At 41.4% G+C, this 17,588-nt stretch overlaps 1 protein-coding gene across 1 annotated transcript; it reads right to left on the bottom strand.

Moving 5' to 3' along the window:
• Positions 1–6,623: 6,623 nt before the first annotated feature.
• Positions 6,624–14,885, bottom strand: LOC127534432 (uncharacterized). Its single transcript, XM_051949626.1, is given in 6 exon segments — positions 6,624–7,382; positions 8,088–8,186; positions 8,258–8,312; positions 8,315–8,479; positions 8,864–9,095; positions 14,742–14,885. Coding segments are annotated over 6 exon segments (984 nt in total). The 5' UTR covers positions 14,796–14,885; the 3' UTR covers positions 6,624–7,003.
• Between the last annotated feature and the right edge of the window lie 2,703 nt (positions 14,886–17,588).

The following is a 17,588-nucleotide window of genomic DNA, read 5'->3' as shown; positions in this document are numbered from 1 at the left end:
TAGAAAACAGCAGATAAAGCAACAACAATGGAAAATGACAACAAACAGGAGTTGCTCTACTGTCTCATTAAAGCTTCCTCCCTGAGCATTAACACTATCTATTATACTGTTTAATTCCTTTTTGCCTTCGAAAATGCACATTTTACATTTACGTTTATTCTCTTTGTGCCTCAGTTTATCTTTTTAGGACATATTTTCTACAGAGGTTTCTCTTTATATTTTGTCCTGTTTATATTTGTGAGACTTTGAATGGGAATAATTTCTACTCAGGATCAATCAAATATTTCTATTTCTGATTGATCTTGTTGCTTTTGTCACTTCACTTCCTCCTTCTTCCTTCTTCAGGGACGTTTGGCCTTCACTTCTTCACTTCCTCCTGATCTCTTTATCATCATCACCACAGAGAAGACAAAGAAACTCCTCAATAATCTCATTCTTCTAAGACATGTATCAAAATTCAAGAACCCTAACTTGTTAGTTTTAATTCTAGTGTCTTCCAGTTGAAGCCGTTATTCCAGCTCTATGGTTTTACATGAGAAGTTCTTCAGCACCAAATGGAGGAACGTAGGATTCAGTTTCACAATCCGATAAATAAGTGTCCGTTTATCAGAATAAAACGTCTTTGGTTTCTCCTTTGCTTTCATGAAAGAAAATGTAGAGACGCTGAACTAAATGAGAAATAAGGCCATTCCAGACATCCAGTCCTCCTGCTTCATGTTTTGCCTCTGAATGAACTTCCTTCCCATCTTTACATTATTTCTTGACTCCAGTGTCAGCATGGCGGAGCAGATGTTCTGTTGCTCTTGTTGCAAAACCACAAGTCCCTACTGGAGACAACCATCAGCAAAGAGCAGTTTAGCCTGGGAAATGAGTTCAAACAGCTACAAGCTAACAACTACAAAGGAACATGTTCTGCAAACATGTCTACAAACGTTCCCAGTACTGAAATCTAAAGAACTATGAAGCTGTCAAACACCTGGCTCTAGTTCTGTTGAGCTATCTTATAGGCCATCTTTGCACAGAATTAGGTTTGAGTTCACTTAACTTGTTAGCTTCTAAAGCCAGGTAGATTAGGGTTACTCTAAGATCTAATAAATGTCTGGCTTTAGTTAGCTTAGTTTTAGCTTAAAGCCCATTTAGGTGTGAGTTGGCATTGGGTTACGCTAACCTTTGAGTCCAGTTAGCTAAGAATGAACTTCTAGGCCCATTTAGCTCTGAGTCAGTTTTAGGCTTGGTTAACCTCTATATTCAGTTTTACTTATAATTAGCCTGTAGGTCCATTTAGTCTGTTTGATTTGTGTTCAGCTTAAGACTAATAGGACCATTTTGCTCCAATCAGATTTGGTTTCTGTTAGCTTCAATTCAATGTTGTGTTCTTATTCTGGAGTTAGAGTGAAAGCTGAAGATCCACTTACAGTTAGCTATCTTCTGGTCTACTTGCATCAAGATACAGTTAGCTTTAGAATTAGCATCTAGGTCCATGTGGGTTAGATATAGCTTACAGTTTGCATCTCAGTCTAGTTTTCTTTGAACTAGTATCAAGTTAGCGTTTGTTTCAACATTTTTTTTAAAGATGCTGAAAAGTCAACCAAATTCCAGTTGAAGTAAAGCACAAAAAAACATGTTTTTACAACTGAAAATTGTAGCACAAACACAATGTGAGAAATGTCTAAAAAAAAACGAACTGACAAAAACATTCTTGAGTATGTTCAGGTCTGATAAGGTCTTAAAGAAAGAAGGGAAGAAAAACAAAGACAGCAACATGGAAACTCTATGAAACGATTTCTGTCGTCACAATTCATGAAATGTCTCAATCTGTTTAAAGGAACAATCAGATTGTATTACAACTCAACACCAGAATCCTTTCTGGAGTTAGCCTAGTTCAAAGCAAACACTGGAAACAGTCACAAACACTGGAAACAGTCCTGTTAGCTTAGAGTTAGTCTCAGGTCCTGTTAGCTTAGAGTTCGCTTCAGGTTCAATCCACTTCCATTAGGATTTTAGATCCACTTTGCAGATATAACTTTAGGCTCTTTTAACTTCTAGGTCCAGTTAGCTTAGAGTTACTTCAGGTCCACTTAAAGTTAGTTTAGGATTAAGATTCTAGACCCATTAAAGCATCGAAAAGCTTCAGGTCCATTTAATTTCTGGCTGCATTTAACTTAGCATTAGCTTCATTAGCATGTTAACATAGAGCTAACTTGTTGTCCAGTCAAGTAAAACCCACTGACTACAGGATGCACTTTAGCTTATTAGCTCACAGCCTGTTTGACTTTGTGTTAAGCTAGGCTATCCAGAGAGGTAAAACTGGTAGCGACGACTGAGAACAGGAAGTGAAGCATTTGCTGTCTGCATGACCTTTGACCTTTAAGGCACATCATCAATAAAATTGATTGTTTTCCTCCATGTTTATTAAATGATACTGTGTTTATGAGATTAAACTGAGATATAATAAAAATGTACCAGATTTTATTTTCTTTGAGCATGTTTAGATAAACAGCAGTTCATTATCAGAATACAGAACGTCACCGTTTAATGGAGTTAAATCAGGTGAGCATAGAGTTAGCTTAGGACATAGGTAGCATCTTCACCCAGTTAGCACAGAGTTAGTTTAGGATATAGGTAGCATCTTAACCCAAATAGCACAGAGTTAGCTTAGGACATAGTTTTTTATCTGGACCCACTTAGCATAGACTTAGCTTAAGACTTGCTTATTATTTGGAACCAGTTAACACAGAGTTAGCTCAAGATCTAGGGAACATCTAGACCTATTTAACATGGTGTTAACTTTAGATCTAGTTAGCATATGGGCCCAGTTAGCATCGAGTTAGATCAAGATCTCATTAATGTTTTAATACAGGTAGCATAGCTTTGATAAAGAACTAGCTGACATATGGAACCAGTTAGCAGTGAATTAGGCTAAAATCTAGTTAGCATCCATACCCAAATAGTATAAACATTAGCTTAGGTTCTATTTAATATCTAGTGCTGGTGAACATAGCATTAACTTCTGTATTAAGTTAGCTTCTGGGTACAAATAGCTTACAGATAGTATGTTTTTGTTGTTTAGCTTAGTTCCCAGTTCCAGTTAGAATGCAATTATTTTTGGTCCCTTTAAATGCTGGGTTCAGATAGCTGATTAGCTCCTCTTTATCTCCACATATTGACTACCCAATCACTGACCTTAAAATCTGTCATGTAGCTGCTAACGGTAGCCTCATCCACAAGCTAAAAATTATGTGGCTGAGAGCCTCTGAGGTCCATGTGGCTTAAAGCTAGCTTTGAATATAGCTAGCTTCTAATTATCTTATGATGAAGTTAGCATTACAGTTAAGTTAGCAAGTTGGCTTCTGAGTCCTTATAGCTTACCGATAGACGGTTAGCATAGCTCCAGTTAGTATACAGTTATCTTTGCCATGTTTTTAAGGTGGACGGATGGAGACCAGCCATGTTTTTAAGGTGGTAGAATGATTTTTTAAGGGTGTGCTTGATGCGTTGGTTGAAGGAGAAGGTTTGGTCAACGATGACACCTGATCTCTGGTGTGAGGGGTAGTGAGCAGAGAGGAGCAGGGCCGTGCAGAGGCCTTTGGAGGGACAGGTGCTCAAAGTTTAAAGGTGGCACATGGAGCACCAGTTTGAACCACTGTACAGAAACATACCTGACAATTCCAGCTGAATTGTAGGAACCCGTATTCACTTAGAATATAACGTAGAACCAGTGGCACAATGGTTAAGACTCTGGACTACTGATCAGGTCAGTGGTTCAAACCCTCATATGGCCACCATCAAGTCCTTCCAGTTATTATTTTAAAGCTGAATTTAGATCACCATTAGAGACTTGACTGTGGCTTCTCTTCCTGGGGACCTTGTTTTTAAATTTCATACCTTTTCCATACATAAACTGTATCGACGCGGATTTGCTCCATGGTGCTGATTCATTATCTGACCTTTATTATTCATAGTGCTAATAATAAAGTTTAAAAAAAGATACAGAAATCATGTATTTAAATGTATTTGTGCTTTTATTCAGTTTGACTATCCATTTTGTGAAAGACAGCAAAGGTATAGAAGTTATATATTTTATATTTATGCATATTATATTTAATTTGTCTATACAGATGTTATAAACAAGTACTGATATCTTTAAATGAGAGGTTGAGAAAATCACAATTCAAATTCTTCTAATTATTATTGTTATTGTATTTATACTGCAATAGTCCAAAATTATGTGAAAATGCATGTAGATAGTTTTAGTGAAATAAATAACGTCTGAATCATTGCCTCTAGAAACAGGAAACACACTGCAGCTCACTGACAGTAAAATAATTAATCTCTCTGATGCACTTTGCCCATGACAGCAGAAACAGAAATAAAAAGAAGCCTGGCATCCTTTATCCTCTCAGCACACTGTGGTTAACCAGCAGCTTTAACTGATCAGAGGTGTGTTAGTCAGACACACACACAGGATGCTCACTTAGTTTCATCAGTCATCTAGAATAAACCGTGCACAAAGGAATCCCGCTGCAGAACCGCCTCATCATCAGGGCCATCAGCTGCTGAAGTCCTCCCTCGGGTCTCCGTTTCTAGCACTAGTGCTTAGGGACAGGGAACATCTGGGCACATCAGGGCAGTGAGATACGTAGATCATGTGACCGACTGAGGGTAGATCTGAATTATTATTACTCTTATTTTTGTTTTGTTATTTTGAGTCTCAAATACTTTTACACACACACTTACAAATAAAAAACTAAATTAGATAAAATTAAATAAAATTAAAAAATACAACTTTGACAAAAGGGGCAGGTGCTTCAGCCCCCCCCCCAAAAAAAACAAACAAACAAAAAAAAAAAACAAGAATTAGATGCAGTTAGCGTTCAGTCCAGTTAGCTGATTAGAGTCTTTTTATGAAGCAGGTCCAGGTTCAATTAACTTGAAGTTAGCTTAATGTTCATTTGAGCTAGATTATGTTTTTAAGTCCAGTTAGCATGTAGCTAGCCTCTGGTCTGTTTACCTACTGTCCACTTAGATTAGAGTTAGCTTAAAGGTCAGTCAGCTGAGAATTAGCTCCAGAAACAGTTAGCTTAGAGTTACACTATAGCAGACTTTGGGCTGAGGTGGTCTTCATTGTAGCTCCACAGAGTTATACAAGAATACAGTCTAGTGGAGAACTGCTGAACTCCTGTTTGTGTCTTCTAATGGTCTCATGGGTAATGTAGTCTTTAGATCAGCAGTATGAGACACTTTATAAAGTTTAGTAGAAATGGGAGCATAAGTTTGTACTGATGCTGTCTGGTATCACAATATAGATTTATTTATAGGTTGATTTTAAGCTGTTTTATGTTAGTTCACATGTAATGGATTTGATGTAGAGAGCTTTGTATGGCGTCAAATTGGGGTCAAAAGTCACGCACGCACAACACTCTCTTGCGCGCGTTAAACACGTACCCCACGCGAGCGGAAAAACGTCTCCACGGGCGCAAAAAACACTCTGTGTGCACGTGGCAATGTCTCCACGTGCGAGGAGCCTCTTACGCGTGTGGAGACATTGCTACTGGTCCGTGTATGGTGCCATAATTATCCGTGGAGCTCTGATTTACGGTGTGGGGAGAAGACTTTTGACCCTTTGTGGGCGGATACCAGTGCTCGCCACAATCTCCCTATGATTGGTTGTCTGCGACAGCAAGAACTCACCCCATGTGGGCACAGTCGGCTGGAGCCACTTTGATGCTGCTGCCGCTGTTCTGCAGCTCCGCAGAACACACACAGAACCGAGCCCGGATCTCCAACTGCCGGTGGGTGAGTGTCTCCACGTATTTCGGGCTCTAAACGGGAGGTCTCGGTGCTCCATTGCGGGGCTGTCAGCCTTTAGTACAGCGATTAGACGTTAGCTAGCTCCATTGCTAACGGCAGTTACCCAGGTGGACTGACCGGAATCGGCCCAGAAGCCCAGCGTGTCTACACCCCATGGACTTGAAATGTACCCCTAATTATAGAATCACTCTTAAACTCCCTGTCAGAATCACTGGAGTAGACACGCTGTACTAAAGGCTGACAGCCCCGCAATGGAGCACTGAGACCTCCCGTTTAGAGCCAGAAATACGTGGAGACACTCACCCACCGGCAGTTGGAGATCCGGGCTCGGTTCTGTGTGTGTTCGGCGGAGCTGCAGAACAGCGGCAGCAGCATCAAAGGGGCTCCAGCCGACTGTGTCATTTCCTCTCTTGTATACAGTGGCATCCCGGGTGGGGGGTGAGTTCTTGCTGTCGCAGACAGCCAATCATAGGGAGGTTGTGGCGAGCACTGGTATCCGCCCACAAAGGGTCAAAAGTCTTCTCCCCGCACGTAGATCAGTGCTCCACGCACGCAGGAGGACAGTTTGGTGAGATACTGGACACACAGAGCTTGGTCTGCACATGCGGAGACATTGCCACGCACGCGCAGTGTTTTTTGCGCCCGTGAAGACTTTCTTCCGCTCGCGCGGGGTATGTGTTTCGTGCGCGCGAGAGTGTTTCGTGCGCGCGACTTTTCACCCAAATTTGACGCCATAGCTTTGTGGCTCCGCCCTCAGGTGTGATTTGTGGCTCCGCTGTCAGGTGTATAGAAGTGAACAGCAGAAAGCAGCATCACTTTACTGACTTTATTTTTGAGTTTCAGCACACATAGACGAAGCATCACCATGACAACAAGCTGGAGTATATGAACACAATGAGAACTGATCAATCACAGAGCTGATGAGCTGTTGCTACGGTTACTGTCCATCATGTGTCTATTTTTTCTGGTGGAGGGAAGCTGGACTCAACCTGAAGATGGTCGTAGCGCACTGCTTCAGGTAAGCAGCCAATCAGAGAGCTGCAGACTGTGATGTCAGAGGGGTTTTGGTTTAGAGGCTCGGTGATGTTTGATTAAAGATTTTCCACAAAGCAACACAATAATCGGGAATTCTGACAGCTTCCTCCTCTGATCAGGTACATTTTCACAACAGCAGCAAAAACAAACGATATTTCTACTCCCTCAGGTACTGAACGATCTGATCCATCAGCTGCTGGGGGTCGTAGTTCAGGGCAGCTCTCCTCCGGCGCCTACGACTCCCATGATTCAGTTCATCAGCGGTTGCCATGGTGTCGATGCGTTTCATCCTCTGCAGCCCTGCGGCGTGGAGGCGGAGCTTCTGCTCATCCTCGTCGTCCTCCAGCCTCTTCACCCTGAGGAGGGGGGGGTCGTTGCTAGGTGATGGAAGGGGCACGTCATCAAGGGAACGACGGGTTCTCCTGTGGGCGGAGCTAACAGGTTCACCTGCTGACAGGTCCCGTCTCATCCTGCCACTGGAGACCAGGGGGGCGTCGTTAGGGCCGATGCTGGACAGTATCCTAGCAACCAGGTGCCTGGGGAGGAGACGGCCATCTTTAATAATAAATTAATTTATTTAGAAATCAACCCTTCTAGAATGATTAATCTGAGGATCGATTAGCTGTCAACTATTCAGTTCATCCTAACCTTTTATGATCCACAAAGAGAAGCTTCTAAAGTGAGAAAAGTCGGAAGAAGTGCAGAAAAAATGGTTTATTGACAAAAGTAGCAGCAAAAGTTGAAGTATTTGGAGGAAAAGTTATGATAAAAAATGACATGATGATGAGAAAACAGAATGATTCTTTCGATCAAGATTTTATTTTTGCTTTTTTGTTTGGCTTTGATCTTTCCAGCGGTACTTTAATCCTCCTGCTGTCCTCATCTACGGCACCAAAAAATGTTGTTTCCATGTCTGAGAAAGATCCAAAAATGAGTAAAAATCTTCCAAAAAATCCTAAAAATATCTAAAGTGATTACATATATATCAGTAAAGCTTCTTATATTTTCTTTAAGAACAGTGAAATTCACTGGATTTTGGTTGATTTTTATGTGAATGTTCTTAAAGAAACATTTTTAAATTTTCTTTTTTCCACAAAGAAATGTTCAAAAATGTTGAAAACGTGGACATCAGAAGTTTCACTGTGAAAATAGATTTTTTTCCCCACATTTCAGACTTTCAACCTGCAGGGTTAAAACTTTTGAAGCGAGTTTTTCTGTACTGATCAGGTGTGATGGATCACCTGAGCGTGTCCTGCTCTCTGCTCAGCACTCGTCCGTCATGCTGGAGTTTCTCCTGTCTCGCTCTGTCCAGCAGCTTCTGGACCAGCCGGGGCTCCATCCTGACAGGTAACAGGTGAGTTCAGACCTCCACTTCCTGCCTGATGCTCTACATGAACCTGAACACACTCACCTGTCCAGCAGAGCCTGAGCCAGCTGAGGCTCCATCAGACCCCACCACAGCGCCGGGGCCTCCCCATGCTCAGCCCCCGCCCCGTCTCATCGTAGTCTGGAGGTTCAGGCCCCTCATCGTCCTCCTCGTCCTCCTCCACCTCCACCACCTCCACGTCGCCTGGACCCACCAATCCTGCGTTCTGTGCTTCGCTCAGGAGGCGGAGCAGAGCGGCCAGGTAGGCTGTGGATGCATTTGATTGGTTTCTCTAAACAAACATACTGATGATGACAGTAGAAGAATAAAGACAAAATACTGGAAGGAAAAAATAATATTTCTAAAACAAAGTCATGATGGCAGAAAAAAACTTGAATTAGTTTGACTGTAAAGATCATAGAATGTACAGTTATAGATGCAGGAAGGCAATAATCCACATAAACTCAAATATTTTCTAAAAATGTTCATTTTTCAAGTAAAAAATTAAAATGAGTTTGTCTGAAATAAAAATATTGGCTATGTTGAGTCTTTACTCATGAATCTAAATAAGTTGTAATATTTTTAAAATTATTCTCACAAAGAGGCCATTTAAAGGAATTAAATTTTCTGTTCAGTTTAACCCTCTCCTACCTGCTCGCTGTTCCTCCTCCTGTTCCCTCCGCTGATCTTTTTCCACCAATCGCTGCAGAGCATGATCTAAGCCCCGCCCCCTCCAGTTGTCTGATTGGTAGTACAGGTCACTGGCTCCGCCTCCTCTCTGATCATCATAGGGCAGCAGATTACGGAGGTCCCTGCGCTGACGTTTGACTCCGCCCACTGATAGATCCAGGCCACGCCCCCCATCACGGTCAGCAGGTAGAGGCTGAGCAGAAAGGTGACGTTCATTAATCAACCACAGAGAGGCGCTCTGGAGCAGCTAGTTTCACTTTCTGAACCATTTAGGAAGAACTGGGATGATGAATAGTATAATAATAATAATAATAATTATTATTATTATTATTATTATTGTTATTGTTATTATTATTGTCGTTAATAATAATAATAATATAATAGTATTATTATAATGACAATAATAGTAATAACAATGATAATCATTATTATTGTTATTATTATAATAATGATAATTATTATTATTATTATTATTAGTAGTAGTAGTACTGCTACTATTATCTGCTACTAAAAAAAGGGAGGGGGGGGTGGTTGGCACTTCTTCTGCAACTTGATGGCAACACCTTTGACCAATCGCACTTTTTGCACTTACTACAGGTTTTTCCTTATGTCTGAATTCTTGCTTGTGTTGTACGTCGCTTTGGACAAAAGCGTCTGCTAAATGAAATTGTAGAATTCTATTATTAATACTACCAGTATTAATAATAGAACCAATAGTAGTAGTAGTATTAATAGTAGTATTCATAGTAGTAGGTTGATGTCCACATCTGGATCTGATCACAGGTTGATGTCCACATGTCCACAGATGTGTGTAAAAAACTCATTCCACTATTTTCCTGTTCTTAGAAATATTTTACTTTTATGTCATCAATAAGTGCTTAGGCTAAGGGACCCTAACACGGTAGTAGTAGTACTGTAGTACTATAGTAGTAATGCTGTATTAGTAGTAGTATAGTAGTAATCAGAGCCGGCTCTACCCAATGTGGCGCCCTCGGCGAGCTTTTAGATCGCGCCCCCCCATCGGCAATTTATATGTTTACAAAAGAAATCGAATACCATTGTCTTTAATTTACAAGATGTCCCCCAATTTATTTGCTTAACAAATTCCAAATAAATCACTCAGAAGCAAGTTATAAAGTAAATCTGAAATAAAATATAAATACCTTACGACAAAATAAAGATCCTGTAAATAAGTGAATAAATAATAATAGCAATAAATTATAAGTACAACAGTCAACATCAAAGAACTTAAATAACCACAGTTTGCCCACAATAACTAAACATAAGCTACATTTACACTGTGCAATAACTCTATACAAAAACTAAATAAAATAACTATACAACTATATGTAAAACTATGTACAAAAAAGGCATATAGACCTCGTGGTGATTATTACTGCATCCACTAGCGTGATGCCAGTGCCACCACCTGCTCAACCTCACCTCTCTTGCTAGAACTGTACTTTCCTAGATTTTTTCCAGCAAAGTCATCTATGACATCATCATATGACAACTCCCTGGAGACCACATGATTAATGCTTATTATTGAAAGTCCACAGAGACGAGTTTGCATCATGGTAGACCTCAGGTAAGTTTTAATGAGTTTGAGCTTTGAAAAACTTCTCTCAGCAGCGGCCACTGTGACAGGGAGAGTTGCAAAAATTCTTAAAGCAACCCACATGTTGGGATAAATTTCTGTCAGTTTCCTCTCATGCAGGAAAGTCAACAGATCCATGTTGGTCATATTTTTTGATGGCAGAGGTGGAAAGTTGTACATTTCCGTTGCAAGTTCAGTGCCATCAATGTCTGGCTGGCTGTCATGGGTCAGAGCAGTGCACAAGGTTTGACAATGTTGTAGAACCTCTTCCTTTTTTAAGGTAGGGAAGGTGATGAGCACTCCAAATTTGTCTTTTACCTCTCCAAGGTTCTGAAATCTCTCATCAATAGAGGAGATGGCTGTATCCACAAGCACATTGAAAAACGTAGTTTCCATTTTTCGCAGTGCATCCTCAATGGGCTCATCTTGAGACTCATAACCAAAGTGCTTTTTTGTAGTTCTCAGCCGCTTTAGTTTTAGCTCAGCCTCTGTGTTCATGTCATGACAAATTTCCCTTGCCGTTGTCTGTGCGTCAGAAAAGCCAGTATTTCTGTAGGACATAAGGGCATCTCTGGCACATCAAGCTGCATGGAGGGTGACTGCATGAGCTTACTCACATGCTGGATCTTGCTGAGAACTTCGTATCAAACAACTGTACAAATGCCAAAGCGGTAAGATCCCATCTCCTCAGCCAAAGACTGGGCCTCAACTCTCACCACTGGGTCTGCAGTTGTTTCCCTGACCTCAAGAAGAGGGACTGACTTCTCTAGCATGATATCTTACCACTTCAATACTTCTTATCCTACTTTCCCATCTGGTCTCTGCCCATGATTTCAGACTTAGCTTGACATGTTTCAGGAGGATATCCCACCTATGGGTGGAGGCTGAAAAGAGCTTGAATAATTTTGTTAGATACCCAAAGTAGCCAAAGGCATCTGGGGAGCTTTTTGCACCATCAGCTACAACCAGATTTAAGGTGTGGGCACCACATGGGACAAAAAAAGCTCTCCTGTTTACCTGAAGCAACCTTGCCTGAACACCTTTATTTTTGCCCTTCATGTTCGCACCATTGTCATAGAACTGGCCTCTGCAGTCCTCAAAGGGGATGTTCAGCTCCTCTAGCCTTTTTAGGATGAGGGATGACAAAGCTTCCCCTGTTGACTCCTCTGCAACAAGAAAGCCTAAGAAATGCTCTTTAACTTGAGGTATGTCTCCTAGTGTCACCATCCTGACAATGACAGAGAGCTGTTCCTTATGACTTAGATCAGATGTGCAATCTAAAATGATGGAGAAATATTTGGATGTCTTGATCTCTTTCACAATGGCTTCTAGTATTTTTAAACTGATGGAGTCTATCAGTTCATTTTGTATATTTTTGCCCAAATAGTGGACGTGACTGCCAGCTGAACTTTCCACCCTACTGACATGCTGTTTCATCACCGGATCAAATTTGGCCATTAGCTCCACCTCTTTTAGGAAATTGCCATTGTCTGGTTTGTTTAATGTGTCTGTGGACCCCCTCAAAGCCAGGTTTCTCTCAGCTAAGGACTGAATTATTGCCACCAATCGCTGTAAAACCTCATGCCACCTTTTTCTCTCAGCCTCAACAAGTGCCCTTTCCTGACTGTCTACTGTCAACCCTTTTGCTAAACGGACCTCCATGTCTTTCCATGTTGCCATGTTAGCATTGTGCTCTTGGCTATCCTCATGGACCTTGAGCAAGTGGTTTGCATTTTTCCAGTCCCGTAGTCCTTCCCTTTGCAATTTGTGATCTCTTCTTGAAAACATTTTGCAGCAGAAGCAGTGCAAGCTATCATCCTTTTCAGAGTACATAAGCCAGCTTCTCCTAATTTTTTCCCCATTGACTAAGAATCTTTTAAATATTCATGTTGACACCTTCGCCCGTCCTTTTGTTTCGGAAATGTGAAGGTGTTTGGAATTTGAAATGGACCTCTATGAACTAACTCTCTTCTTATCTAATCAGTTAGAGTAGCTGGCCAGTCAGCAGGGTCCAATGGTGCAGCCTTTGTTCCTGATGCTGCATCCCTGGGCTCTTCTGAGGTTGACGGGACAGAAGGAGGGCTTGAGGCTGCTGAAGTTGTTTGAAAATGAGTTGTTGTTCTCAAGCATTTTTACCTCGTTAAATAAATCTTAAAAAATAAAAAAGTTGTACCTGATGATGGCCCAACATTTGCAGAGGCTGAACTGAGATATCTCAAAAGTCCACCTAAAGAGAAAACAGCAGCGTTACAGCTATTATTTAAAAATGAGAATTCCTAGGAAACTAAATGAAAAACCTAATAGATACATGTTGTCAATTATGTATGTTTAATATACAATGTATTTTTCTACTATATGCATATTAGATGAGATACAACTTTATTGCTGTTACAGTGAAATGTTGAGTATCAGATTGAAAGAAGCAGTAAACTGCAGTTTAACACTTTAACACTGTTGTACACTTTAACACTGACATAAAGTTTAAAGTAAATAACGTGCTTTAGACAATATGAACTGTAACAGAATAAACAACTAGGGTTAAAGCTGAAATATAAAGGGGCTAAAGGGACTAGCATCTTGATGACTATTAAAAGCAGGAGAAACGTGAGCGAGCCAGATGTAAATAAAACAAATAATAAACTGTAGGTCAGGCTCATGTAGAACCTACTGAGAAGGTTTAACCTTTACCAATGATCCAGAACAGTAAAGACCCTTCCATGCAGTCCAGATACACAAATATGAAAGTGATTAGCAGTTGTTAGCAACTGTGGCTAATCGCTCAGAAGCAAGTTATCAATTTAACAGTAGACTGCAGAACAGCTGAGGCAGTACACCTGACGGCTGCTTCATGTCATCACTGTATCTTTACTTTACCTCTTTCTTTCTCCCGTTTTTTCTCCTCTTCTTTTCTTTTTTTCTTCCTTGTGCTCCGGACAGCTTTGGTCGTTTCGACATATTTACAAACTTTGGGGTCACGTCAATAAATCTGCCCCTCCCCCCACACAGAGAGCGAGCAGGTACCATCAGCTAGCGGAGGAGGGGGGTTTGTGGGAGGGGGGCATTACTAAATATTTGAATCTATGTCAGCCTTTCTATTTTAAGAGTTAATATTAATAACTATTAACTAGTTTTAATAATATTGAAGGTATAAAGAAGTAGCGGTTAGGAGAAAATGGATAAATGGATGGATGGATTTTTCCCCCCTAATTTTGTGGCGCCCCCCGGAGGCCACGGCGCCCTTAGCATTTGCCTATATTGCCTATTGGGCGAGCCGGCTCTGGTAGTAATGCTGTAGTAGTAGTACTGTAGTAGTAGTAATGTAGTAGTAGTAGTAATAGTGCTGCAATAGTAGTACTGTATGCTGGATTACTGATAGTCTGTCTAACCCTTTCCCATTGTGCTTTGTGCTCTTACTCTTGTGTGTAGTTTCATATAAACAGATGTGATGGAAATCTGTGATAATCTGTTTCTGTTTAGAATAAAGAAGGGTTAGCATGTGTACTGCGGATACAGGTTTGTGTACTGTGTGTAGATTATGTAAATGTATTTTGCTGAAATTAATTTCCCTTCAGTTCAGTTTAATTAGTTCTGGAAGCTTCACACAGAGAAGCTAAAACATAGACATTTACAGTGTTTATGTTAAGCTAAGCTAACCCTGTACTCACACACACACACACACACACACACACACACACACACACAGCAGTGTGTCAGGAGACTTGCTCCATCCTGGACATATGGCCCTGTTGCCATGGCTACCGTCTTCCGTCACCATGGCGACAGCAGCTGAAATGAAATGATCTCTGATTGCAGCCTACACACACACACACACACACACACACACACACACACACACACACACACACACACACCACACTCATGTTGCTACCTCTATGAGGACCCTCTATATTTAAAATCAATGTGAGGACCTAGAACAGTGTCCTCTCACAAGAAGCTAAAGCTCAACCTGGTCCTGAAGACGTAGTGTCTCCTGATCAATAACCAATAATCAACAACTAATCATTAAAATGGAAAGTAACACACACACACAGACAGCTGTTGATACATGTGTGATGTAACCGAGATGACAAACATCGTTATCAAGTTACCGTGACGACAAATCGATGGATACAAACATGCGACATACATGCAAACTAGTGTGTGTGTGTGTGTGCGTGTGTGTGTGTGTGTGTGCGTGTGTGTGTGTGTGTGTGTGTGTGTGTGTGTGTGTGTGTATTGTACCTGGGAGTTGTGGATCAGAGCAGCACTGAGCAGCAGGAGGCTGAGAGACGCCATGATGATGAAACACAAACACTGAGGCTGCAGTCACAGAGGAGGAGGAGGAGGAGGAGGAGGAGCTGTGAGTCAGGACAGGAAGAGGAGGAGCTGTGAGGACAGGAGGAGGAGGAGCTGTGAGGACAGGAGGAGGAGCTGTGAGTCAGGACAGGAAGAGGAGGAGCTGTGAGGACAGGAGGAGGAGGAGCTGTGAGGACAGGAGGAGGAGCTGTGAGTCAGGACAGGAAGAGGAGGAGCTGTGAGTCAGGACAGGAGGAGGAGGAGCTGTGAGTCAGGACAGGAGGAGGAGGAGCTGTGAGGACAGGAGGAGGAGCTGTGAGTCAGGACAGGAGGAGGAGGAGCTGTGAGTCAGGACAGGAGGAGGAGGAGGAGCTGTGAGTCAGAACAGGAGGAGGAGGAGCTGTGAGGACAGGAGGAGGAGGAGGAGCTGTGAGGACAGGAGGAGGAGGAGGAGCTGTGAGGACAGGAGGAGGAGGAGCTGTGAGTCAGGACAGGAGGAGGAGGAGCTGTGAGTCAGAACAGGAGGAGGAGGAGCTGTGAGGACAGGAGGAGGAGGAGGAGCTGTGAGGACAGGAGGAGGAGGAGGAGCTGTGAGGACAGGAGGAGGAGGAGCTGTGAGTCAGGACAGGAGATGTAATGAATATACTTTCATTAGCTGTCATTCATCCACTAACATTCATTCATGTTTTCATTCAGTCATTCATGAATAAACTTTCAATAGCTTTGTCATTCATCCATTAACATTCATCCATTCATTCATTGATATACTTTCATTAGCTGTCATTCATTCATTAACATTTATTCATGTGTTCATTCAGGCTGTCATCAATTATAATTCATTCAGACTGGAAAAGGTTTTTGTTGTTTATTGAAACTTTGCACTGAATAAACATGGGGGGGGGGTGTCCATAGCAACAAGTCACACACATCATTTTTGTTGTCATCATCACTGTCAACACTGTTGCCATGGTTACAGATGCTGAGCAAGATACATAGAAAGGTAGAGCACAGAGAACCAAAAAATAAGGAAAGAGAGGATGAAAGATGACAAAACAAATACATAAGAGGAGAAGAATGGACAAGTAATGGCCAATCTCACACACACACACACACACACACCTGGCCAGCCAACAGGAAGAATCACACTGATCATCAGATATTGAACAACACGAGCAGAAAACACGTCACCATGCGGGGAAAATACCGACGCTAAAACAGCTGCACTGTCCAGAAAAACATCCCAGAAGATGAAGAGCAGGAAGTTACTGCTGCAGAAAACATCCCAGAAGAAGAAGAGCAGGAAGTTACTGCTGCAGAAAACATCCCAGAAGAAGAAGAGCAGGAAGTTACTGCTGCAGAAAACATCCCAGAAGAAGAAGAGCAGGAAGTTACTGCTGCAGAAAACATCCCAGAAGAAGAAGAGCAGGAAGTTACTGCTGCAGAAAACATCCCAGAAGAAGAGCTTTTTTTCAGACCTTCCAGAAAGACTTTTTGATTGGCTGAGAGTTGAAGACACATCACAGTAATATGACCCAAACATCCGTCTGAAGATTGAAACTGAAGGTTTTATTTTATTTTACATGAAGGTGGCCGATTCATCATTTCCAGTAGTTTAGTTAATTTAAAGCTAATCACTGACATGGAAATGTAGCTAACAGACTGCAGGAACCTGCAGTTTAATAGACACAGATTGATGATTCTGTTTTATCCATTTTGTCATAAATTCGATAAAACATGCTAAGCTGTGTTGGCTAATGCAGTCTTCAGTTGACAAAAGATGAGTTCATTTGAATGTTAGTGGCTGACATAATTCAGGAAATGTCAGGGCAACTGGACAAAGCATTGCTACGTTAGCTAACACTCACTAACCACAGCGTAAATTTCCACCTCATTTAATTATAGATGCGATTCGTTTTGGTGAATGTGTTTCTGATGAAGTAGCCAGCCAGCTAATGCAGCACTTACACCGTATAAAATGTTTAATATGATTTTAATGGAGTTACATTTATTTAACTCAGTCATTATAAATGTACTTAACTATCAGCCAGAAAATGTTTTATGTGTCTACGCCCAGCTCACGTTAGTATTTAAGTTTAAACTTCTGTAATGTGGGAATGTTGCTTTCAGGAACATTTGTTTTCTTACTTTGTTTCATTTCTGACTGGAATTCTTTTCAGCTCTACTGGGTTTTATTTATTTTATTTATTAAGTTTGCTCAGGGCACTTCTCGTAGTTATTCAAAGAAACGTGACTAAGTCAAAGTTTCTTTTGGATTCCCTCTGAGCAACAACAGTGGGAGAAAAAAATCCCCTTTAATAAAAAGAACATTCCAGAAGAACCAGGATCAGAGAGAGCAGACGTCTGCCTCCACCAGTCTGGGTCAGGATCTGATTACTGTCTCTAATCGTTGGTTTCTGCCCGTTTTCTGCTTCTGGTGATTTTTTTTTTTTTTTTACAATTTTGTGGTGTTAGTTTGGCTGCGTAGTATTTTAAAAAGTTATTCTGGTCGTAAATCCAAAAGCCAGACTGTGGTCTGAACTTGTGCATCACTAGTCTGCTGTCTCTCAGCCTTATAGAGTGTCATCTATACTATCGTGTTGTAAAGTTAGTGCCCTGAGATGACTTATGTTGTGAACTGATGCTTCATCAATAAAACTCAGCTGAAGTGAAATCAGATTTGACCAAACGTGCTGCAGGTTTTATCATTATTAGTGTTATTAGGTGTAAATGCTGGGATGAATCCGTAGAAATGAGTTTCTGATAAACATTCAGACGGATGTTTGTGCAGCAGGA

The sequence above is a fragment of the Acanthochromis polyacanthus genome, chromosome 6 (assembly GCF_021347895.1).
Source record: "Acanthochromis polyacanthus isolate Apoly-LR-REF ecotype Palm Island chromosome 6, KAUST_Apoly_ChrSc, whole genome shotgun sequence".
Taxonomy (NCBI): domain Eukaryota; kingdom Metazoa; phylum Chordata; class Actinopteri; family Pomacentridae; genus Acanthochromis; species Acanthochromis polyacanthus.
The sequence above is the reverse complement of the archived record's forward strand: the minus strand, read 5'-3'. Positions and strand labels throughout refer to the sequence as shown.